We start from the raw sequence: 24,255 nt of genomic DNA, 5'->3' as shown, positions 1-24,255 counted from the left end.
CCCCCCAACACCCTTCCCAGTGCTGCCGCTGCCCACCCCAAGTGCAGCCCAGCCCAGCCCCTGCCAGGAAGAGCCTGGTGCTGCCCCAGCCACAGCCCACCCCACGCAGATCCAGGGGCACACCCCTTCCATGCCCTCCCAGGTATGTGCATAGAGGCAGGAGCTACCCCCTCCCTTGTGCAGCTCAGTCCCATGCCCCACCCTGGCTGGGCAGCCTCTGCCCCTGCCCTAGCCCCACTCCCTCCCTCACCACTGGGGCAGCCTAGCCCACCCTGCCCCACACAGATCCAGGGGCATAGGTCCCCCTATGCCCTCCTGAGGTGCGCATAGCAGCAGGAGCCCCCTCCTGCCACCCCCATCCTGGATGAGCTGCTCATGGCTTCATCCCACATCCCACTTCACCCTGGCTGTGCACTGCCTGCTCCAGCCCCATTCCCTCCTGCACCACAGGGACCTCAATATGCCCCCCAACCCCTAAAAAACAAGAAAAAAATTTAAGGGAGTACAGAAGCTGAAACTTTAAGTCAGCCAGTCAGAAGAACTTTTGAGTCAGAAGAACCTCTTATTTTAAAAGGTTGAACACTCATACTCTAAGCTATAGAGACAGACTTCCTTTTGCTTGTTCTCTTTTTGGCCCCAGGATGCCTGTGCTCTTGGCTGCCAACTAGCCCTGTTTAAACAGGAGGGGGAGACAGCTCCCCTAACCTGTTTTAGAGCTTTACAGCACTCTCCTGAGGAGTGGGAGGTACGGGTTCAAATCCCTTCTGATTCTTTGAGTTGAACGAAATGCTGTTAATCTCATTTAGATTTGTTTTGTCCACCTGCTGGCATAGGTCTCTCTGGGAACTTAGGTACTTCACAGTAACAATATGAATTGTAATAGGCACTGAGGTGTTCCTGTGTGCACCATTTCAATTGCTTCTGAGCATGCTCAGAAGTCCTAGTGTAGCTACATATGGAACTTTGCAACTGCAAATGAAGAAACCTAATGAATTTAGGTACCCAGTGGGCACTTCTACATGTGTGCTTTTAATGAGTATTGTGTCACAAAAAAGTGCACTTTTGCTAATGCATATTAAAATAAGCTAATGTGCCTTTTTCTAGTACCTCACAATGGAGGTACTAAATTTAATACACATTAGCAAAAGTGCATTAAAAAACATGTAGACACACCCAGTATGTTTTGTAGCTACTGCTAAACGGCCAATTTGAATTCCTGCTTGGAATTTAGGGGCACTTACATATGAGCAGTGAGGCTGCTCCAACAGGCTGCAATTACAGTGCGTCAGAGCAGACTCAATTAATAGAGTCTGCTGGAACATAGTAAATGTTTTCGCTCGATCTGAGCCTTCAAGAGGCCAAGAAGCGATTACTACATACCAGCAGACTCCAGCTTCTTGTGTCTCAGCATCCTCTTGATTAAAAATGGTGGCAGGGGAGCTTTAACTAAAATCCATTTGATGAGCTTTACTAAAGTGCCCCATCTCCATTTTTCAGTGTGGGGATGCTGATACACAAAACACTGGAAGCAAAGCAGCTTGGGGTGGGGTGGGGGCTGGGCTGGCCTTGCTGCTGTGCCTGTTTAGTTCTGCTGCTGGCTCCCCCTAGATCCTACTGCCCCTGGCTCCTGTCATATCTGACAGACAGCCAGAGGCAGATAAATATAAATTTTCTAATTTTTTGGGGACAGAATGGCCTGGCAAGCCAGATCCAGGCTGTGGGCTATATTTTGCCTGCCCCTGAACTAGTTTGAATCCTGACCTTCATTTCATGATACCATAATCTAACTAGCTTTCCAGTTGTCCATGACAACCATCAGAGAAAAAGTTAGCCAAAAATGATATTTTTAATGCAATAAACCAGCAGGAAAAATAGCCTTTTTCATGACGAAAAGAAGATAAGAAAGATAAGCAAAAAAGAGAACTTTTTCCATACTACCTGTTGGTCTAAGTTATAACATGATTAAAAGAAAATAATTAAACAGAAAACCTCTTATACGTTTTCTGGACAACTAAAAACACTTACAATAATCAAAATGACTAGTAAATGTCTGATAATGGTAGGGCAGAAGATTTATTGTTGGATCCAACCCGTCTCTGTTGTTGCAAGCCAGAAAAAGGAAGAGGTTTGTCAAGGAAAGGAAGCTGCAAACCGAACTCCTGAACCAATAAGCATTATGATACAACAACATCCAAGAAAAGCTTCCTAAACTGCAATTTGTCTCTAATCCATCTCTTATGAAAAAAGGAGAAGAGCAGAAAACAGTGTTAGAGTAAGTTCCTATTAATCATGGCCAGTAAATTGACAATTCCCTACTTGCATATCTCTGTAATGAAAAATACTGCCAGGGTTGTAAAAGAAAAGAAATAGAGCTAAGTGGGCTGACAGTGTCCTCATTTGCATCTTTGTATCTATAATGCATTTCCAGTGAACATGCACCTATGTTACAGATGCACTGGAATAAACCGGGAACTCCTTGTGCATATGGAACTTGTACTTTGAAAGTAAAGAGGTGCTCTGGAGAAATTCTACTGACCATAAGCAGAGGGAGAAAATATTATTTGGGTGGAGGTGAGCATGCGCGCACGTGCACGTGCGCACGCACACACACACACACAGAGGCCCTGCAGTGGGTTGTGGGACAGCTGGAGCCTGGGCAACTCATTCAGGAGTGTGGGGGCGCTCCTGCTGCTGTGTGCACCCCTGGGAAGGCACGGGGGGCATTTGCCTCCTGGATTTGTGCATGGGGCAGAGGCGGGCTGCCACTGTGGACTGGGGCTCTGCACTCTGCTACCTCAGGAGCTGTGCACAATGCCATGTGCCTGCCACTGCCAGGCTATGCCATATCCTTTACCCACCTGGCGGCAGCAGGCACATGGTGTTGCACGCGGCTTCCGAGGCAGCGGCAGTGGGGCTCAGAGCCCAGCATGCAGTGGGCAGCATGCCTCCACCCTGTGCACAAATCCCAGGGGGGCATGTGTCCCCCATGTCTCCCCCAGGGTGCATGCAGCAGCAAGAGGACCGCCCCCCCATGTCCCTAGATGAGCCACTTGGGCTCTGACTATCCCACGACCTGCTCTCAGGCCCCATTCATCTCAGCCCCTGTGCTTGCCTCTGCTTCACTCCCTCCCTCACTGTGAGAACCTCAATCTGGCCCCCCCTACAACCCCTCCCCTTCACAGACCTGCCTGCTGTGCTGTGCTGTAATCCTGCCTGTGCACGTCCCCTGCTGCAGCTGCCTGGAGCCCATACCCAGGCTGCCCTGAGGCCCTCTGCACTGCCACTGCTGCCCTGTGTTTGGCCGGGGCTAAGCCCTGTTACACCCGGCCTTCTGCCACCTATGCTGAGCACCCAAAGCAACCCAAATCTGAAATGAACCAAACCCTAGAAACAACCATCTCAACACAACATAGAAAACTTATTTCTATGAAGTTTTACAACCTTTACTGACTAAAAGGGACAAAGGTAAGAGATGAGGACGCTGAACTGTGTAGCTATCCACAAGTACTATTTGTTTTACTTAATGAGAATTTGCAAAAAGAATCTCTCTGAGGGTTGAACATATCATAACTAACAGGCAGTTGGGTAGCTTTATATCTAAAGTTCACCATTTCTTTTCAGACAGCAATGAATTAAACTCACAACCCATTTTGCAGCTGAGGAAGGGGAAACAAAAGTGATTTAAGAGACTTGAAAGATCACATAGCAAGTCTATGCTAGTTTGGAGTAGGACCCAGGTCTCCTGGCCATGTGTTGCTCTAGCCACCAAACCCAAAGTGCCTAAATTCTGTGAAAGAACCTTTCTTTGAGCTCAAATTGTAAGTGGCCGCAAGAACCATTTACAGGGTATGCTGCATGTCCACATTGTGAGGAGCACTTATTCCTGATAGAAACTCTGGAAGGGGTTGCATAATTCAGCTTTTTTGAAAATATGTTTTTCTAGTTTACTTCTGCCTTTTGAAAATTGTCACCCTAGAGGCAAACAATGCGAGTCCAGTTGAAAGCACTTTCCCATCCTGCTTTAATAATAGCTTCATAGAAACTAATTGTTCAAGGAAGGCAGGAAGCCATTCATAACCAATTACCCTATACTGGGGTTCCCTGATACTGCAGCTGTAAATAATAGGCTCAGTTCTGCAGTCCTTATTCAGGCAAAAATCCCATGGAACGTTCAGAGTGGCATTCATGGCAGTACTCAATAATGCTGGCACTTGCAGCAGTGCAGCCTGAGAAATTCTGATGTTAATGGAAAGCTTTAATTTCAAATACATGTCACAGTTTATCCATGACAAGACCCCCTCCACTCTCCTCCTGATTTTTCACACACAGATGATAGGATAAATAAGTGTAACTTTAAATTACAAATATTACTGATGTAGGAAAGTCAATGGGATTTGACTGATATAGGAAAGTCAGTGGGATTTGAGTGCACTCCCCATATTGTAAAACAGGGACCCTTAGGACACTTGTACATATGACAATGTCAGGATGTACACATGACAAAAATTTCCTTTTGTGTGGCTTAACAGTGTCACACAGTACATGTATGCAGGTTTTGGGGATTTGAAATGAGTTTGCCTCGTTACAAATGTTCCAAGTTGCAACATTGCAAACTAAACTACATTGGGATGTAGTTCAGTTTGCAATGTTGCAACTTGGAACATTGCAGCTATTAGTCAACATGCCCCCCGGCCACAGGAGAGGTGGACAGGCTCCCTAGAAAAAAGGATTGGGCCCCTTGATACTTCTGCCTTCAGTAAGCTTCTGTGGCCAGCAGAATGCCTAGGCTGCCTGGGAACGAGCTGGCTTGCCCCAGGGCAGTGTGGGAAGACAACAGGAGGGAGTTTGGGTGTGCTGGCAGGGATGGTACACAGGGCTTCCTGGGTAGGCTACTGGCTTCCCCAAGCCTGTCCAGGCTTCCAGTGCCCCATGCACCATCCCCACTGCCTTCTCTAGCCACCAGCACACACAGCCACCCTCCTGCCACCTCTCTGCACTGCCCCAAGGGCAAGCCAGCCCATTCCTAGGCAGCCCCAGGCATCCTGCCAGCCACAGAAGCCTGCTAAAGGCAGAAGCAGAGAAGGGCCCAATCCTTTTTTTCTGCAGAGCCAGCCCGCCTCTCCCATGGCACAGTATATAACGACTGTTATATACAATAATATATATACAGTGATAGAATAATAAAACTCACCACTTCAAATTAAAAACTCACTGTTTCAATTTAGGGGACATAGAATGCAACCCTAAGGACTAAAAACCCTTCGCGTGTACAAGCATCCTTGGTGTTTTTTAGCAAGGTCAAGTTTGAAGAAATCCTTGGGCTATGGTAGTAGCACAGGGTCATTTGTCACTCAGAGACTGCAACAATAGCAGGTTCTGTAGTAGTCAGTCATAACATTAGGCTACAGACAGGCTTTTAGTTTTTGGGGGATTTTTTTGTCTTTTTCTATAAATAGATTCCCTAACCTTACTAATGGCCTCTTCAAAGTCTCCAGATTCTGAATACCTGATCTCACATCTCATGCTCCAGATCTGCATGCAAATAAACCTAGGCTCATTTAGATACTCAGTTTCCTGAACATGCAATTGAGATCACTTAGGCATCTCACTACTTGAACTGCATTTGCAATCAGGCACTGTACTCAGTTGTCTAAAAGACAGCAACTGAATTCACAAAGACACAGAGGCAGGAAACTCTATTGAGCTCAGTTTAAAAACCAGGCCTTTCCCTGGCTAGTGATGTCAACAAAGTTATTCCAGGATGCCAAGGAACCAGAGGTCAAAGGAGTACAGAGCTTAAAAAGGACTTTCTGAATAAAGGAAGTAGTTATTGGGGAGCTACCTGGGAAAACCAGACTGATATAGGTAAGGCACCTGCTAAAGGTTTCTGAAGAAACTAGGTCTGTATAGGTCACCTTTCAGAGCTAGAAGTGCATTAGGTAAAAAAGGGTCATGTCACATATTACACTTGGCATGTGTGAGATGCACTCAAAATGCGAGCAACTCCACATTTAAGCAGTAAGATACCCACTAAGTGCACTAATCGTGTCACATCAAAGATAGGATTTTTCATGTGAGAAGTATCTCAAGATTGTACTAAGTAATACATGTTCAGCTATCACTGGACTGCTCCACAGGGATATTATGAGCAATGTGCAGTCCTCACCCAGCCACGACTTCAGCCAAGGACCCATCTGCTGTACCAAGCCTCCAGGTGAGGTGAGGAAAGCCAGACATATCAGAAGGAAGGATCCTGGATCTTTCACTTGTCAGGTTCCTCTGGGATTAAGTTGAAAGTTGGGTGCCCGCAGCCCTGAAGGGTCCTGCGGCTGGGACCAATAACCAGTGAGCTGTGCATGTTAGAGATCACAGTAAACATTACCGTAAGACTGCTCAGAGTATGTTCTAACTTTAACACAATGCAGACTTAACACATACTGGGTGCATCTACATGTGCAATTAAGGTGGAGCGGTAAACTCCAGTGCAGTTGATGCCAGAGTTAACTGCTCCTGGGTGAACTGTCTATACTTTTGCCAGGGACCACAACATTTTGAGCTGGGGTGGAGCACTCTTGTGCCCCAGCCAGCCCCTGTCACTGTCTACATGTGTGTTTCTATGTATGTAAGTACTCCACCGACAGTACTCTCTCATGGCTAGTTAATTCATTTACTGCACCTTAATACCGGTGCATGTGTAGATGGTGACAATTTACTGCAGAACTAGTCTACTCTGTAGTAAAGTGCATGGGTAGATGCACCCACTAAGTGTCCCATGCAACAAGGCCTATAGACACATATTTAGACTATTTATTGCTTTAAACCCTTTTTCTCTAAGTGCTTTGTTCATACCAGCATAATGAACAATAGCTTGAGTTAAACAAGGCAATAGTTTCAAACTCCTATTGGGAAGATCCAACATGCCAATCCCAGTGAGATCCACTGGGTGAGTACATGTTACCTTAATGCCTAATCTACATGTGGACTGAGAGAATCCACCCCAGGAGTGGAAAGGGCATGAGACTTATGACTGACCTGAGAGGGTACACAAAGGGAGCTGAGGAAAGAAACAGAAAAGCAGCTAGCTTTGCAACCAAGACACCCTGATTCAAGGCCAGCAGGATCTGAGAGCAGTGATGACAGCATTTTGATGGCAGTCCTTTGAACAACTATGTCCTGGTATTTTCTCCTATTAATTTAGCTAAGTTTGAAATTGATTTCCATGTCTGAGAGAGAACCAACATATTTAGCATGCAACTTTTTTAGATGCTACAGCTATAGGGGCAGTTCTTCAGCTGGTGTGCACTGTGCAGTACTATAATTCCAGTCACTGGAAGTCAATAGAGCTTCACCAATACACGTCTGCTGAGGTGGAGGTCCAGAGACTGCAGTAAGTGGACTAAAAGTCACTAAATATACCCTTGATGCACAAGTAATATTTTTATCCACAGCAAGACAGTATAGCATGCTTGTTCTGAGAGCTGCGTTGTCAGATAAAATTTAAACTCAATATTATCAGACAACCCTCAGGAAGAGACCTGGTCTGCTTTCCCCATCTAATACTTAGCACATTTGGAACATTATAAATAAAATGTAACATGCATCTGTTGCAAGTGTGAAACTTAAGGGTAAAAATTATGTCTTCATAAAAGAATTGTGATGTCTAGCTAGTTTTGGAAATGCTAAAGAGTTTCTGAGGGGAACCCAGGTGATGCAGCTGGTGTAAAACAGTGATTTACTTTGACAGCCCTGTATATCAAAACTGAAACAAAAGACATAAAAAGAACGGATTACAAGTTGTTGTTCTATTGCTTTTCTTGCAGTGCTATGAACAATACAAGGAGCATCAACTTCAATCACAATGAAAAGCAAAAGCGATTCCCCTCACTGCAAAGAAGGAACCATCACTTTGAAATATAACAACATTCTTTTAGAGATTAATCATTTCCCCCAATCAAGATTGAAAAATCAGTTAATTTCAAAATAAAAAGGTTTATTTCCCCTATATGTTTTCAGATACTGCATTTGGAAATGACTGGAACACACACAAAGCTTGGGACCAAATTTTGAAGTCTACACTGACTTGATTAGATTATAAACTCTTAATTCAGGGCTTTTCTCTCCCATTGAAGTTAATATACTGGAAGCTTGTGGAGGCTAGGACCTTGCCTTCTTATACGTATCTATCAAGTGCCATGGCACACTTAACCTGCCCTAATTAGTGAAGTCAATGAGAAAAGAACGCTCAAATTGCTAAGTCAAGTACTTAAAAGTTAGGGGATACCAGAATGACTGATGTCCATTCAACTTTTATTTACCTCACCCTGGCCAGGATAGGGGGTTTATAGATGTGCTCCAGGAGGTGGAGGGGAGGGGGACACTTTAATTAGCAAGACGCAATTAATTAGAAGTGCCCAAGCACCACATGTATCAGTGTCCCAGCACTAGAAAATGGTGGCAGGGTGCTTTGAACTAAAGCTTATAGAAAAAGCTTTAGTTTAAAGCTCCCTCCCACCATTTTTCAGTGCAGAAACGCTGATACACGTGATGCTGGAGGCTGGTGAAGTGCAATAATTTCTATGCTCCAGCAGACTTGATTAATCGAGTCTGCTTCAACGCATTGGATTCACAGCACTTCGGACCAGCCTCACTGCACATCTACAAAGCCCATACTGTCTAAGGACTCCTGCTGTATATCAGGTGATTATGTAGGTTAAAGGACTGTACCATAATGCATACTTGCAAGTGGACAAAATTAGGGTTGCACAATCAAGGACTTGAGTCCTTGATTTTGTGACCTTATTTTTTTTTTTTTAATGAAGGTTTCTTATACAATTGCTTTAGTAATTTTTTAATTTAAAATGTCATCATAGGAACCATATTCACTTAACATGAGTTATTAGGCTGTTTTTGATCTTTTGATCCATCACATGTAGTTACCCATGACAGTAATGGAGTATCTGTTAGTAGTAGGAAGATATTCTGTTCTGTGTGGAACTGTGACTAGAAGTGGGGAGAGACACAACCTCTGCAAGTGGGTTTCACAGCAATACTGGATTCAGTTGCAGCATATGAAAAGGTCAGTATTTAGTGGTTACAGACAGTTCTAACCCTGCACACCCACGGTGTTTACAGAAGTTACATGTTTTGCACAATGAGGTCCCCGAGAGCACTCTACAGCCATAATATAACAAACATTCATGGCTGCAGAGCACTTTTAAAATAGCTGATCACGTGAAAATTAACCATTGTTAAATCAGGTATTAGATGGCACTTTAAGGCACAGCACCTTCAGAAACAGGATCCCTGCAAGGGTTAATTTTGAGTGATTCCATCCACATCCCATGCACCTTTGTGGGGCTGTCACAGATAGGAAGAGTATCATCCCTGCAGAACAGGGAATGGAAGAGAAGCGGGTAGGAGAAAGGCAGCCAGTCCTGCTATTAGGGTGCTCATGCCAGGAGCTGGAGCAGGGAAATCCATGCTTCCCCAGCACATGGGCCTCAGCCAGCTTTCCCCAAAGACCCCAGATCCCAGCTCCGGCAGCCAGGACTGCTGTCAAGGTGTTCACACCAGGAGCTGGGATGGGGATGAATCGGAGCACCCGTGCCAGGGGGCCCAGCCCAGCTACTCCTGCTGGGGTCTTGTGGGGGAGCTAGCCTAGGCCCACATGGCAGGGAGCCTCAGATTCCCCAGCCCCCTACCCTCCAGGTCCTGGTGCAGCAGCTAGGGCAGGCCACAGGGAAGATTGCATGTTACCCGCTACAACCAGCAGTGAAGCTGGGCAGATCACCCCCACCCCACTACAGAAAAATTTTGCTAGCTGCCTGCTAGCTCTGCATGGTGGGTGACCCCAGAGAGAGCTCCCCGACAGGGGATAATCCTGGGGAGAGGGAATGCTTTCTTGGCAGGGGGGAGCGGGGACCCAGCAGGCAGTCAACAAACATCAGGAAAAATTGCAATACAAGGGAGTGGGGCAGCTTTGGCCTGGGGTACCGGCAGAGCATGCTGTGAGGCCTCTGACAGCACCCCCTACCTCCTGGCCTCAGCCAGTGTCTGGAGGCTGTAAGTCCCCACCATCAAATGCCGAATGTCTGTTAAGTTTGATAGTGCTGTACCTTTAAGCACTTGGTGTAAAGTGCAAATGTTATGGTGCGATGGGAAGTGGCTTCCAATCATTTGTGTAAGTGCCCCCAGTGTCTCCCTCTTCTCTTTTGGACTCATTTCCCCCCCACCAGCTCCTACCCTTGACCCCTCCCCGCCTCATATCCATCTAAGACACCTAACAGCTGTCCCTGTCCACCTCTTCTCTGGCTTCTGTTCGCCATTACCCTCCCTCTGCTTCTGGCCCTACCCACAACTCCTCTTATCCACCTGAATACCACTCCTAACCTTTGCCTTCCACACCTCCTGTCCATTTTCTTCCACCTCCCATTCCTAATCTTCCTTCTCCTTCAAGTTCTTGCCAATAGCTCCTTCCCCTGCATCCTTTTCCTCTTTACAGTTTTCCCCACTGCATTCCAGTCAGGCTGTTTCCTCATTCTCTTTCAGGCATCCATGGCCTAAGCATGGGAAACACTGAGGGCAGTTTTGCTTTCAGTTCAGGTGTTGACCTCCATGGGGGCTGCTAGCAGCTGAGGGAAGCAACTTCAGGAAAAATCCTGGCTAGTGACTGGGATGGCATGTGTACAATCTGGCCAGCAAGCAGGAACAGCAAAGGGAGAGAGCATGCCTAGTGCAAGTGCAATCTCCTCTAAGCACATACAAATGGTGATTTCTCAGTCTTATAACATGGCAAAAGGTGCCTGGATTTTCCCAAAAACAGCACAAGGGATGCCCTAGATTCAAAGGCCACATTTCAAACTTTTCCTCCAAATACTGTTTATCACCAATTTAAAAAAGTGCTTGGTCATCCCAAACAAACAACTGTAAGAATTTAGCATTGGCAAAACAATGCGTCTTACCTTCACCTCATTCTCAGAAACATCTGAGCCATTTTAGCTCCAACAACTTTAACAATTTAGTTTGAGGCAGATACTTGAAATGGAAAAATTCAAATCTGGGTGGTTTAAGTTTGGCAATGTCATAAGCAAGTGAAAACAGGTAAGCAACGGACAACTTTAACTATAGCCACTGCACTCTGCACTGCCTAGAACGTTTTCCCTTATCAGATATAAAGCAGCTGTTTCTAAACAGCTGCTTCATACCTCCATAGGGAAGGCTGCATTTCAACACTGGGTAAAGCAATTTTCATATAGAATGTGTGAAAGAAAACATTTAGGTTAATTAAGGAAAAAAATCTTCCTCAACAGCAAGAACTGCATGAGTAAAAAAGAGTCTCCCAATGAGACTTGGTGAAGCTCCATGCATGGAAGCACTAAAAATTAGACCAGTTTGAGCATTAAAAGCATATCAGAGGGAAGAATCCTGTATTGGTGGTGAAAGGCTGAATGAGATGTAGTTTTTTTCCATCTCCAGTTATTTTGATTCTACTTGTAAAGTACACAAAATGCTTTGAGAGCCTCGAGAATACAAAACACCTATTAAGTATATATAGAAGCATTACTTATGAAACAAATACTACAGCTATGCAAGCAGGGGCAAGGGGGAAGAAAGCCAAATGATTTCCTGGTGTAGCTCCACCCATTTCAGCAGAGTTACATCTGAAATTAATTTAGCCCATGTGGTTTAGAAAGAAGCAAAATTCATAAGGTTCTCAGACAACATGTGTGATTGCTGCTGTTCCAGACTCCATGGGATCTGAAAGCTCATGTTTAGATGGAGAGTTAAGTGCAATGTAACCAAAAATGTTGGCATGTGCAACAAAATGAACATTTTTGTGCTTTGAGGTAGCACAGAGCACAACTAAATCAGGATAATTACTATAAATTCTGCTATTAGACTGCAGAGAGATTTTGTAAAGATACCTCAAATGCCTTTTTAATGCAGTTTGCAAATTGTTGAGGCCTGCAGACAATGAAGGGAGGAAACTATAATCAAAATTGCTTGCAGTGAAATACAAGCAGTACAAATGTTTAGTAAAGCATTATAGCATTTATTTGCTTTTAATCAATTCCATATTAAAGAACAAAACAGGAAATTGTTAAATTAATTTAGTATTGATCAATGAAAATAAATTAATGGAATTAATTTGCCATTTGTATATCTCCTCCATGAAAAATGTTGCTGGGTACATTATAATACAAACTTAGTTGTAATATATGGTAGGTACGTTGCAAAGTGGGGTTGGTATATTCAGTGAGAGCTGCAGAATAACAGATGTGAAAGGAGGAAGTTCTGGAGAATTTCAGTTGGAAACAGCCCTCCTTGGAGTCTCATGCTCCTTCATTAAGTCACTTAGGGCAAAATAATCACATGTGGGTGGAAATTTAAAAACTGAATTGTAAAATGAAAATGAAAAATGGAAGTTTAAAACTGTGCTGTGCTCCACTTAGAGCACCCCTCCTTGACAGCTCTGAAATTAAATTGTCAGCTGGCGTCCTACAATGCTATTGAACTTTGTTCCCCCACTGGAAGGACCCCAAATACCATAGAACCCATTCTTGGAGGTGTTGGGTGCTTATCCCAATCTTTTGTTGCTTGCTTCTCCCCAGAGTATATGAGATTCCTACTAGAAAATCACCAAGAAAAGTTTTAGTTGCAATATAAAAAGAATTGTGAAAAATGTAACAAGGAGGAAGGATGAGCCAGAACCTTGTAAAAACTAATGAGTCTAACAGAAGTTGCATGGTATGCCAACAACCAGCCTTAAATAGTTCTCTTATCGGTATGAGGAATTACTGACGATGGTCACATGGACTCATCATTTTAAGCTTAGTTATACCAGCTGTAAAAAATTGGAATCTTACTTTATCCAAAAATAGATTTATAAAAAATAGCCACATGCTGTGTCCTACAGTTTGAGCATGGGCAATAAGGTGCTTTTAATCTTTGGTTTCTCTTGCTTGAGACAACCAGACAACATTTTTTAAGGAATATACTCTGAAGTAGCTGAATAGGTAAGTAAATTAGTCTGCCTGTGGGAAAAATAAAGCTTGTCACAACACATTTAATAGCTTTTAATGACTATTTTACTTGTTCCTTAACCTCCTTACTTAACTAAAACTGCACTAGTCCTACTTACTGCCTATTGCTTGCTCTTCTGGACCAAATATGGGACACATCCATTTTGGGTTCATTTCTTGGTTCTGCCACAGACTTGCTGTGTGACCTTGAGCAAGATTTTTTTTTCTCTCCGTCTCTTCTTTACTTCAGTTCCCCATCTTTGAATTAGAGACTTTGCTACTTGTCATGTCTATTCAGAACACATGATTTTCAGGACAGAGTTTCTCTTTCACTCTCATATTTTAAAGTAACATATTTCATGGTGTATAAGTTTGAAGCCAAAATATTTTCCCTTAAATCTCCACCTTGACTTATACACCATATCAATACTTCAGCCAAACTCTACACTGGCTCCCTGCCACATGAGGAGGTTGCATGCTGGCATCTAGGGGCTTTCCTGGTGCTGACTGAGGCCAGGCCAGGCTCCTGCCTCCCCCCTGCCCCTGCCCAACACCCTGGAACTAGGCTGGGGGCCCAAACCCCATGCCCATTGAGTCTGGCCCAGGGACACTTACCCACAACCCAGTGGCTGCCCCGCAGGTATATCTTGGCCAGCAGGATGGAGCCACCACTCGACAATGCAGGAGCCACAGTGCCACCACCCACCCCCACCAGCACCAGTGCAGAGAGCAGCAGCAGTGAGCAGTTCCTCACCAGCAGCACCAGGGTGCAGAGCAGCAACAGCGAGCAGCGCTTGCTGGGCAGGAGCCACTCACAGCCCCCACCCATGCTAAGCTCTGCTGCTGGCTGCCTGGCTGCAGCTCATTGGCTCTAGCTGCAGCGGTGAGGTTGACTTAGGAAAATTCTAACTTTTTTGATCCGAAATATGGGGCTGACTTCTACACTGTGTCAACTTGTACACCACAAAATACGGTACCTAGCTCAGTAGAGGCCTGGGTGTTGCTCTGATACAAATACTAAATGATCTGAGGGTGCTAAAAACCCAGCCCTATACACGGCAAAAGTACTAGTTAATGGGAGTTTTGCTACGTACTTTGACAGGAAAAGGGACCAGTGGTTTGACTTTTATCTGTGGCAAGGAAGAGCCAGGAAGTGATGCATACAGCATTTTCTGTTTAATCCACTTGTGTTTGTGGGTTTAATGCTCTTATCTAGCTCATTAGAGACTCATTTCTACTTTATGTTGTACTCTTCTTAAATTCTTTGATATCTGACAGAGGCTTTTCATATGATGATTATTTTTTAGCTATGTATTTCATGTGCTACTAAAAGAAATAAAACAAGAACATATTTTATGCAGGGTTACTTTGTGATTCTGTTCCTGATTTTAAGAGATTTTAAGTCAAAAAATCAGTTCCTGTACTTGAAACCCCTTAAGCACAACAGTTATTTCTGGATTCAAGAACCTGGATTGCCATTTAAAAATAAGCAATAAGAAACTCCATTACTTTATTGTTTTTCACTAGTACATCCAGTATTCTCAATGCAAAGTCATGCAGCATAAAAGTGTGTCTACACCTGGCATGCCAGCTGAACCGAGACAGGGTACTCATCAGTATTTAAGAGTGCTTTCAATTCAAAAGGGAATTGTGTCCAAATCTTTAGCTCCCCAAACTGTCCTTATATGCAGGTAAATTCAGTTACTTTTTCAGCTTTTCATAAGAAAAGCAAAGATGATGCCGTTTAGATTTACATATAAACAATCTTTACTAATAAGAACTTAGGTATTTTCATCACAATAGCCAGAAGAACAAACATTATGTAGGTAACCCTAACAATTAAACTGTGCAGTGTTCCAAGATATACAGAAGACACACTTCAAAACAGGAGTTTGAATAGACATGCTACACATATCCTGAGGATAGACTATGCAAAATGGTCCTGGGATCATAATCCTAAATTACAATTATAGATAGACTGTTAACTGTCCAAAATTAAAACACAAACCAAAACAATAAGATGGTTTACCTTCTACGTCAAGGCACCTAGGTGGGCTACCTGACCAGATAAGGTTATACGTGCACTCAAGGAACTCTGCCCCTTCTAGTTTATATCCAGGAAAGCATTGATAATATACCACAGTTCCTATTGGAAAGGAGGACTCGAACTCAGATATATTAACGTAACTATGAGGAAGAACCAATGGTCTCAGGCAACCTGCAAATTAGAGAAGAGGGAGGTATCTTTTATTATGAGGTGTTTATCTCAGTCATATTAACATATCCTGTTTATAGCTCCCAAGTTAAAAAGCACAATATTTCCCCCACTCCTACTTAATCTCTCTCAGGATACAGTACACTAACAAATTACTGAAGTTAAGCCATGATGTGAGTTACCCACGTGTCAGCTACTCTGTAAATAATAACCTATGTTCATGTTCTTACCTTTCAGTCATTTTCACTGAAAGCTAAACTACTTTACATGTATTACTAGGAAGAAAGATCATGCACATAGACAGTTGTTGCAGTACAGCTGATACATTGCAAATTCCTGCCCTCATTTATCTTGCAGTAACTTCTTGGTATGCCCATCCCGTCAGATGCATCAGCTTCATTACTCCATTTAAAGTTCCTTCATTGCTTCATTGCACATTCTGCCAATGTAGGCTATTTGCTGAAAATTCATCAATGCCCTTTTACAAGTTGTAATGCTTTATTTTCTAACCTCAAATATTCACTAGACTAGCACCTGTTAATTATTTTGAGACGAAATCCGTTAATAAATTGTTGCTAATAGAAAACCATGGGCTTTATTGCTCTCCTTAAATAGGCAGCCTCTTAAGTAATTTTAATGCTGAGATTGCCAATATTACAAAGCGTGCTGTTAAGAAAGGGCCTAAGTATTTAAAAAATGACCAGCAACTTTGGGACCTCAGTTGAGACAGCTTAAAAGGTGACTAATGTTCAAAAGCTCTGGTGCCTCAAACTGGACACCAAAAAGCGGTGGCACTCAAGATCAGAAGTAATTTCCAAAAACTGTGGCCTAAGACTATCTAGAAAGGGCCTGTATTGGGATGTATTCAGTCTGTATTGATCAAATTAAGGCAGATTTTATAAATCTGACACCGCAAAAGCCAATAGTGAGCTTCATAAATGATAGGATGTTATAAATTAAAGGAAGTTTATCACATGGTCACTCATGATCCAATGATATCCGATTCATATATATCCACTATCTTGAGCAGATACTGTTTTGAGCTAATACTCAGACTTAAGATTTCAAGTTGTGTATTGGAAAAAAACAGCACAATTACTTTTCTTATTGCCTTAAATATGACCCTTTTTGGTTGACAAACATCACTGACAAGTGACCAGCAATGATTTTTGAGGAAACATGATTAGTAATCTAAGAATGGAAAGAAATGTTGTAGAAACTGATGAGACAAACAGAAGCTGCACAGTATGGCAACAACCAGCCTTAATAAGTCTCTTGTCACCTTGAGGAATTCCTGAAGATGATCATATGGACTCATCATTTTAAGGCCTGTTATACCAGCTGTAAAAAATTGGAATCTTTCTTTATCCAAGAATAAATTTTAAAAAAATGTTACATGCCGTGTCCTACAATTTGAGCATGTCCAGTAGGGAGCTGCTCATATTCAGTTTTCCTTGCTTGAAATACCCAGACAACATTCTTTAAGTAACAGACTCTAATGTAGGTGAAAAAGTAAGTAAATTAGTCTGGGCACTGCCCATGGGGAAAATAAAGCTTGTTGCAGTACCTTCAGTTCTCCACAAAACAGCTATTAATGGCTATTTTATTGGTTCCTTAACGTCCTTACTCAACTAAAACTGCTCTAGTCTTATTTATTGCCTATTGCTTTTTCTGCTGGGCCAAATATGGAACAGATCGATTTTCTGCAGTCAGAACAGTTTATACTGGCTTCCTACATGAAAAAATAACCAGTCTGTTGTGTGACAGCAACAAAGAATCAGACTTTGAAACTGGCCAAATTTATCTTTAGTAAAATTATACCAGAAATAATTTTGGCTCTTAGGAACAGATTTTTAACGGTCTTTAGGCACTGAAAGCATATAGTGGGATTTTCATGGGCGTTAGGTGTCTATGTGCTCCTAGGAATCACACTAGACATCTACATTCTAAAAATAAACCTCAAAATAATAGTCTGCGCCAATATACACAAAAGAAACCTGCTTCCTCAAAGTCAGATGTGATGGTATATGAGAGTTACATTCAAGCTTTGTATTTAAAGACTGTCTTTTGGTTAACTGGCTTGTTATTTAATCTCTAAAGTATAAGGTCAAATATGTATATACATTTTCCTCTACTTTCAAATATAGTTAACAGGTCCACCTGTTAATTCTATGGGCATGTACCCATGAGGGAGAATGTGCAGTCCCTGGGGACAAACAACAGTAACTATAGTTGTCCTGCTGCTTAGTTGTTGCTAGGGAAGACCCCTGAATGTGTGCTCTGGCGTATAGCAAGTTGCCTTGGTGGGTAGGGGAGGCTGGGGCCAGCACCTAGGCTGGCCCAGAAGCCTTATCTGAGGTCCTAGGAGTTTCCCAGGACTCTGTTGGCAGCATTGTGGGCATGTGGAGCCTGGTCACCAGCTGGAGCATGGCTCAAGCAAGCCAGGCTCTGGCTTTGGGCAGTGCGGCTACACACGCTGCCCAACCTTTTTCTGGTGCATATTTTTTTTGACATTGGGATCTCCCAGTGCCAAAAAACCCCCACTGCACTGCAAGTGAGCAGTGCAGCAAATGCCTGTATCTACAGTGTGTGCAGTCTGTGGCATCGCAGACAGGTCTGTAGTACTGCAAACCACACGCGCATTCACCCTATGAGCACATTGAGACTAAATTAATCTTTTCATCTTTAAGAATTTGCCAAATTCTTAATTTTGAATTTTGCCAAAATGTTTAATTTGCTGAAAAATGAAGAATGGGGAAGTGGAGGCAATAAAAAACAAAGTACTTGGTTCTCCATTACTGTCATAATTATCCAGTGGCCAGAGTCGCTGGCCTTGATTCTCATTTACTTGAAGGTTCCTTACACGGTTCTGACAGTATACAGTAACTTACATGGAAAAGAGAAACATACCCATGAGCAGTGGGAATGCCAAGAATCAGTTGCTGGTCCAAGTCCAATGTTGAAATCACATTAATGTCCTCAGTTGCTGTCCTAACAGACAGACCAAACACTGCCCTGGGGTGCCCAGAAGGAGGTTATGGAGCACTTGCCAAGGCAATGTGAAGAAGCCTGCACCGCGCCTACACAATACAGCACTCTAGAGCTCTTGGCCTAGTACCTTTTACTAGCATAGTATTTACTTTTTTAAAAATGTGGCAAAGACTGAATTAAACATGAGGAGATCTGAGGTTTTAGCAGAAAACTGAACACACAGCAGAAGAGGAGTTTGTGGCAGCAGCTGTTTCTATTCCAGGTCTCTGATATCATAGTTGAGGAAAACAACATACCAATAGATATAATGGCTCATTTCAGTAACAACCCAGACAGGTTCCACCTGTTAATTCTAGGACCAAGTCTCCTATGCACAAGACAGACAGCACTTTGGTGCTCATTACTGTTTGTTTAAAAATGGCAAGTACACTTAAAATTATCACAAACAAATTCCCTTTGAAGAGGGATGCAATGCTTTAAAGTGGATTCACTCTTTTGGCTGGAAAGACTGGTTTTCTTAAAGGTTCTACTTGTTTTGCTAAAACCCACAGATACAATTCATTTCATCTAAATGACGAAGCTAGGCCAGCTCCATTTGCCCAAACTTCAATGTGCAAGTGCCACAAAGAACTCTCATTTCTTTATGAATTATGCATAGAATCACACACCGTGTTAAAAAATAAAGCCCCTGGGAACTCAAGGACTTATATTTTCTTCTATATTAGCTAGAGTGTTTTTAGCAACTGTCTGTTTTCAGCAGAGTTTGATTATGCTAGATTAATTTTATGGTTTCTCTGATCTCCCTGAATTTTGAGTGGGAGCACTATTAGCAGAACAGGATCTATAAAACTGATGTAAGACACCTTTGCACCAGGATAATAATAAGTTATAATAGTCTAAAACTCTAACTCTGCTAAAATACAGTGCTTCATTATGCAATTCCCTATTGTGCTCCAAACATAAAGGCTTATCTAACTCTGAGACGGCAAGCACCCATTATATCCACTGACTTCACTTTGCTCGGCATTTCACACGGTCAAGCCTCACTTTTTAAATTGTATTAAACACTAGGGCTTTAGATTACAAATACAGATCAAAGTTAAGTGGGGGTTAGATAACATATAACAAAACCCAACCTTTTCCTTAGCAGGGATGCAGGTTAAACTCCAGGGTATTTTTATACATACAAGTGCCATCATGCCGGGCACTTTGAAAAACACCAAATGTCACAGTGCTGGTAGTTGTATAAGTGACAAAATGTGTGCCAATGTGAAGGAAGTGGCAGCGGTGCACTTTTGAATTAAAACACCTTGGAGGTGCTTTCACTCAAAAGTGCACCACCACCATTTTCTCTGTGCTGACGCGCATTTTGCCACTTATACAAGTGGCGCAGCATGATGCGCATCAGCTCCCATGCAGAGGAGACCCAATTAATTGAAGTGATGGATCTCTGGCACTTCTGAGACCTAACAAGTATGTGTATAAGTACCCCTTGTCTCTATTTAATTGATCAAGATTTGCTTCAAGGGAAGCCTAGAGTCAACCTCAGCCAGCTAACTGTGGTAAAAAATACTAACCTCTGCTTGCTAGAGGGAAAAAGATCATAGTTAGATGAGGGTTAGTTAGCATGTGCGCACTACAGCCATCTTAGCTCCACCTACTTGTCCCAATCTAGACACAACTTAAACTGGGTTTTCTCCTTTTCAAACACTATTACTACACTAACTCCTATGCCAAATTAGGCCTGGTACACTCTTAAGTTTTATGTCATTATCCTCTTCTCCCTGTGTCCACTTCACTGGGCTCACAAAAGCAAAAAAGTCAGCTAAAAGCATAGCTCATTCACTAAAGCTGGTAGTGAGCCACAGAGCCACAGGTGGGCCCACAGCTTGTGTCGTCTCCAAAACTTTGTGCTGGCCTTCTCACTGAGGTGGGCTGCACCATGTTTCATTAAAAGGAAAGACAGGCTTGTCTCAGATTTTAAACTAGCAAATAACATCTAAAATACTATTTTATGTTAAAGGTATGGTAAAGAACATGGAATTTTATTTTTTCCAGGGAATACATAGGGTGAGCAAATTTAAAAGCTTTTGCAGAAGTACTATTAGAATGCTCTGTAACCGGGACCTAGAAGATCACTTCTATTCTCTGTAATAACAGGAAAAAAATACAAGATACACAAACTATAAAATAGGATTTTCTGATGTACAAAACCTTGACAAATGGGCAGATTATCCCATGTTCCATCGTCTTGACATACTGAAACCATGTTGTCTAAGTCAGGGTAACGGATCTGGAATCCTTCATGACAGCTGATTATTAACTGATCTCCAGTCCTGTATGTCTTGTTATGAATCTCTGCATCTTCAACATGTGGAACAAGGCAATCTGTGACTTTATAAAAAAATATTATTAACTTAATTAAAAAAAAATTCAGTCAGCCATTTGACAGTCAAGCTCTTAAGCAAAGTTAAACCATAATATATCTAATTCCAGTTAGACAGTTTGCACACTGCAGAGCAAAAAAATGAAATTCAGTTAAAATACACTTTCTCCAGCAAACCATCAATTCTATATCTGTTGTATGATACTCAAGTCTGCAGTCTTATGATAAAGGTTCATATTTCCAAATTCTGTGAACACAGAGGTATATAGCGCTTAGGTCAAGGTAGGGTTTAGAGAGATTGTTATTAACATTCCCTTTTTATCAGATATACAAGTTAAACTGCACGTACAGTAAGCCAGTGTAAGCAGCAGGGGCTGCCTTGGTAGGGGCTAGGAGAAAAGAAAGGATGAAATGCTGGTACAGTGTGAGAAATGGGGACAATTACATTTTAATCAAAAAAAGAGAACACACATCAAGTACGTTCAGCAGGGTCCACACAGATCTGTTCCAGAGTTCATACATAGCAGACCTTCATTCCACAATCTCAGCTGTATATCAATTAAGTCCCCGGCAGAAGTATTATGCCTAAATATCTGTAGCCATATCTCTTCATTACCTGGGAATCTGCAAAGCAGCAAGGCAGCAGATTTAATCTTAAGAGCCCTCTACATTCCTTTTAGGTTTAGATGCTGTGGAACAGAGTTTACATATTTATATTTCTATTCAGAGATGGTCAATCTTAAGCTAACAGCAAAACACACCTTATTTTATTGCTCATTCTATTTTGTTTTTGGTTATTTTCATCCTACATGATAATCAATCACAGATAATAAAGCAGGAAAAATACTTAAACAAGGAAATCATTGGTGAACACTTGTGAAGCCTCACCTGGAGTATGTCCAGTTTTGGACTCCACACTTCAAGAAGGATGTAGACAGTCTGAGCACAGAGCAACAGAAATGAATAGGGGCTTGGGAGGCAAGATTTATGAGAAAAGGCTGAAAGAACTAGGTGCGACCGCCGGGCTTCGACTAGCTGCTCTCGGGCAACTTTGATCTCTTGGCGGATGTCATCGAGGTAGTTCTCTCCTCCCACGTCACCGACCCCATTCTCATCTGCCATGTCTTGGTGTTCCTCAGTAGGCGGGGTCAGTTAGCATGTCCCTTGGTGGCCCAGGCTAGGCCTGACGGTTGCTCATGGGGCTCCACCACCCCTACACCCTGGCCTCACGCCACCTGCAGTGGACCGCCTCGCTGTTATCTGCGGCCTTCCCTGCAGATCACGTTTGCCACTCTGCATTCTGGAGCCAATGGTGGGAGGCTCTGCTTGCCCCACAGGCTAGCTCCTGCAGTGCTTCATTCCTCGATCCCATCCCACAGGGAACCTTCCCCACTATAGCCCCTACCAAGGCTTCCCTGCAACCCCACCACAAGGACGTATCCCTATAGACTCTGCCCCCAGCTTGGGGTAGTCCAAAACAAAACAAATATACCTCCACCAACCCGCAACCTATTCCCCATCCCTGGACCCTTAAGGGAAGGGATGACTCTTCCCTCAGTTCATCGCTCTCCGAACTGCCTCCAATCCATCGCTTAACACCCCGGGCCCCAGCGGCGATCCCCGCCCCGATTGCAACCCCCTTCAGGGCTGTCCCCAGGTCTTCACCTCTTGGCATGTCGTCCTTCACACCCCGCCGTCCTGGCACTCCCACCTGGCTCCTGCTGCACTCTAGGGGGCTGCTTCCGCTCTCCCTTCACTTGGCCAGCTAGTCGCTCCTCCATTGTTCAGCAGGGGTTTTCAACGGCGTGCTCCTCTCTCCCCAGCCAACATCACCTCCAGCTTGTTGGTCTCCTTGGGGTCTGTTCATGGAGCCCACTCTGCCGCCGGCGTCAGCTGCAGCTCCGTCTCCTGGCTATCTGCCCCCTCCGCAGCTGTGGCCACCATTTTTATTTTCGCTGGCCGGAGTCTGATGCTGATGTCACCGGCCGGCCACAACTGTACAAAGAGGCGGCTAACGAGCCACATGGGTTCCTCTCTCTGCTCCACATTTGCTTTGTCCCAAGCTGCTGGTGAGTGCCCTGCATTACTTCGCCTTCCAGGACACTAGGGTTATTTAGTCTGGGGGAGAGAAGATTGAGGGGGTGGGAGGATTTGATAACAGTCTTCAAATACCTGCAAGGCAAATACAGAGAGGAGGGACACAGACTATTCTCTGTGGCTGTGGGGGTCAGGACTAGAAGCAATGGCTTCAAAGTGCAGCAGGGGAAATTTAGGTTGGACATTAGGAGGATCTTTCTGACTCTGAGAGTAGTCAAGCATTTACACAGGATACCTAGAAATTTTCAAGAACAGATTAGACAGACACTTGGCTGGACTGTTTTAGTCAGAGAGGATTCTGCCTTGAGCAGGGGGCGGAAGTAGATGAACTTGTGAAGACCTTCCAGCCCTGCTTTCCTATGATCACATCATGTTAACCATTTTACAGAGAGCTGTGGTCATAAAAAGGCCACCGAGTCCTAATTCACATACATACCTATCTGTCTTAGCCTGTATGTCCTCAATGCAGAGATGCTGAATAAGGTAAAATTAATGTGAGGATAATTTCTGTTTCTAAGAGATATAGTGGATTTCACATATTAATCCAAAGGATAAAGAAAAAGTCCCTGATTTTGTACTGCATTATACATACCGGTTTAATATATCAGTGTCTCCACTGAAGTCAACTGAGTCACAGCAATATAAAACTAGAGTAAAACAGTAGCAAGTCAAGCCTCAAGTGAATTCATCTGCCAAGATGTTCTAAAGTAACTAGTAACTTTCAATGCTTCTGTTTTTGGGTGCCCAAAATACGCCTCATTTTCAGAAAATGTTCAGCATCTTCCCTTTCAAACCAGGCTTCTTTCAGTGGTCTCCATTTAGGCACACAAAACCTAACTGGACCCAAATCAACTGCCAGCTTTGAAAATCTTGTTTGCTAAATGAAGCATGATGGAGAATCGGTGTAGTAGTGATATATGAGCACATATACACCATGGTGCTAAGCAGAGTGGTGTTTAGATGGAATAATACATAAATAAATAAAAACAGAGGCTGGAAGATTGGGCAGGAAAAAGAGGCTGGCAAAAAAACCTTGCTGCCACTACATTGCTAAAGGCCAGGCAAATGGATAAGTGAAGGCAGCAGAGGTGATTCAAAGTTCATCCTCCTCATAAATGTGGAATAAGATTAGAGAAAGGAAAAAATGTGAAGAAATATATCCATGAAATCATGTGTTTGGATGCCAGTAAGCAATCTATGTCAGAACCAGCAGTAAAGAATTACTAAGCACCAGAAAACATAAGAAGACTAAAATGCTCCAAATAAAAAATCATAAGCCTGTTTTGTGCTGCTTTACAAACATTTCTGTCCCAGGAGATGATCACCTGCCATTTGGAGTGCAACATCTATCAAAAAAGAAGCCTGTTTTAAAAACCATTTGGGAGCCGCATACTTTAGTGAAACAAGAGAAAGCTTCTGCCTATTTCTCTAGTTGTTTTTTCCCTAGGGGGTCAGAGTAATATTAAATTTAGTTTTAGCAACCAGTCATGATCATCTACATAGAGGATGAATTGTAACATCTTGCTTTCAAGCTGCTTGCTTGT

The 24,255-nt window shown here is 43.2% G+C and overlaps 1 protein-coding gene and 1 long non-coding RNA gene across 8 annotated transcripts in view; one reads left to right on the top strand and one right to left on the bottom strand.

Annotated features, from left to right (window-relative positions):
* The window catches only part of LOC149873617 (uncharacterized), a 32,551-nt gene extending 22,303 nt beyond the window's left edge, over nt 1-10,248 (top strand). For 2 of the 3 annotated variants that reach the window (XR_016442451.1, XR_016442458.1), the window contains one exon: nt 7,821-10,248. This is a non-coding gene — a long non-coding RNA (uncharacterized LOC149873617). Of the gene's footprint in view, nt 92-7,820 lie in introns of those variants that run through there. The other variant, XR_016442454.1, reaches the window with a different exon arrangement.
* The window catches only part of SUSD4 (sushi domain containing 4), a 142,701-nt gene that overhangs the window by 18,988 nt on the left and 99,458 nt on the right, over nt 1-24,255 (bottom strand). For 3 of the 5 annotated variants that reach the window (XM_090048182.1, XM_090048160.1, XM_090048168.1), the window contains exons 4-5: nt 20,443-20,622; nt 15,052-15,240 (exon numbers count right to left, since the gene is read on the bottom strand). The exons of 1 other annotated variant lie outside the window; for it this stretch is intronic. In XM_090048182.1, the coding sequence (XP_089904308.1) occupies nt 15,052-15,240; nt 20,443-20,622 (369 nt within the window). The remainder of the gene's footprint in view (nt 1-15,051; nt 15,241-20,442; nt 20,623-24,255) is intronic. One more of the 5 variants, XM_090048174.1, reaches the window with a different exon arrangement.

The sequence above is a fragment of the Crocodylus siamensis genome, chromosome 1 (assembly GCF_052110815.1).
Source record: "Crocodylus siamensis isolate JL-2025a chromosome 1, ASM5211081v1, whole genome shotgun sequence".
NCBI lineage: Eukaryota > Metazoa > Chordata > Crocodylia > Crocodylidae > Crocodylus > Crocodylus siamensis.
Note: the sequence above shows the minus strand (reverse complement) of the source record. Positions and strands in the feature narration are given on the sequence as shown.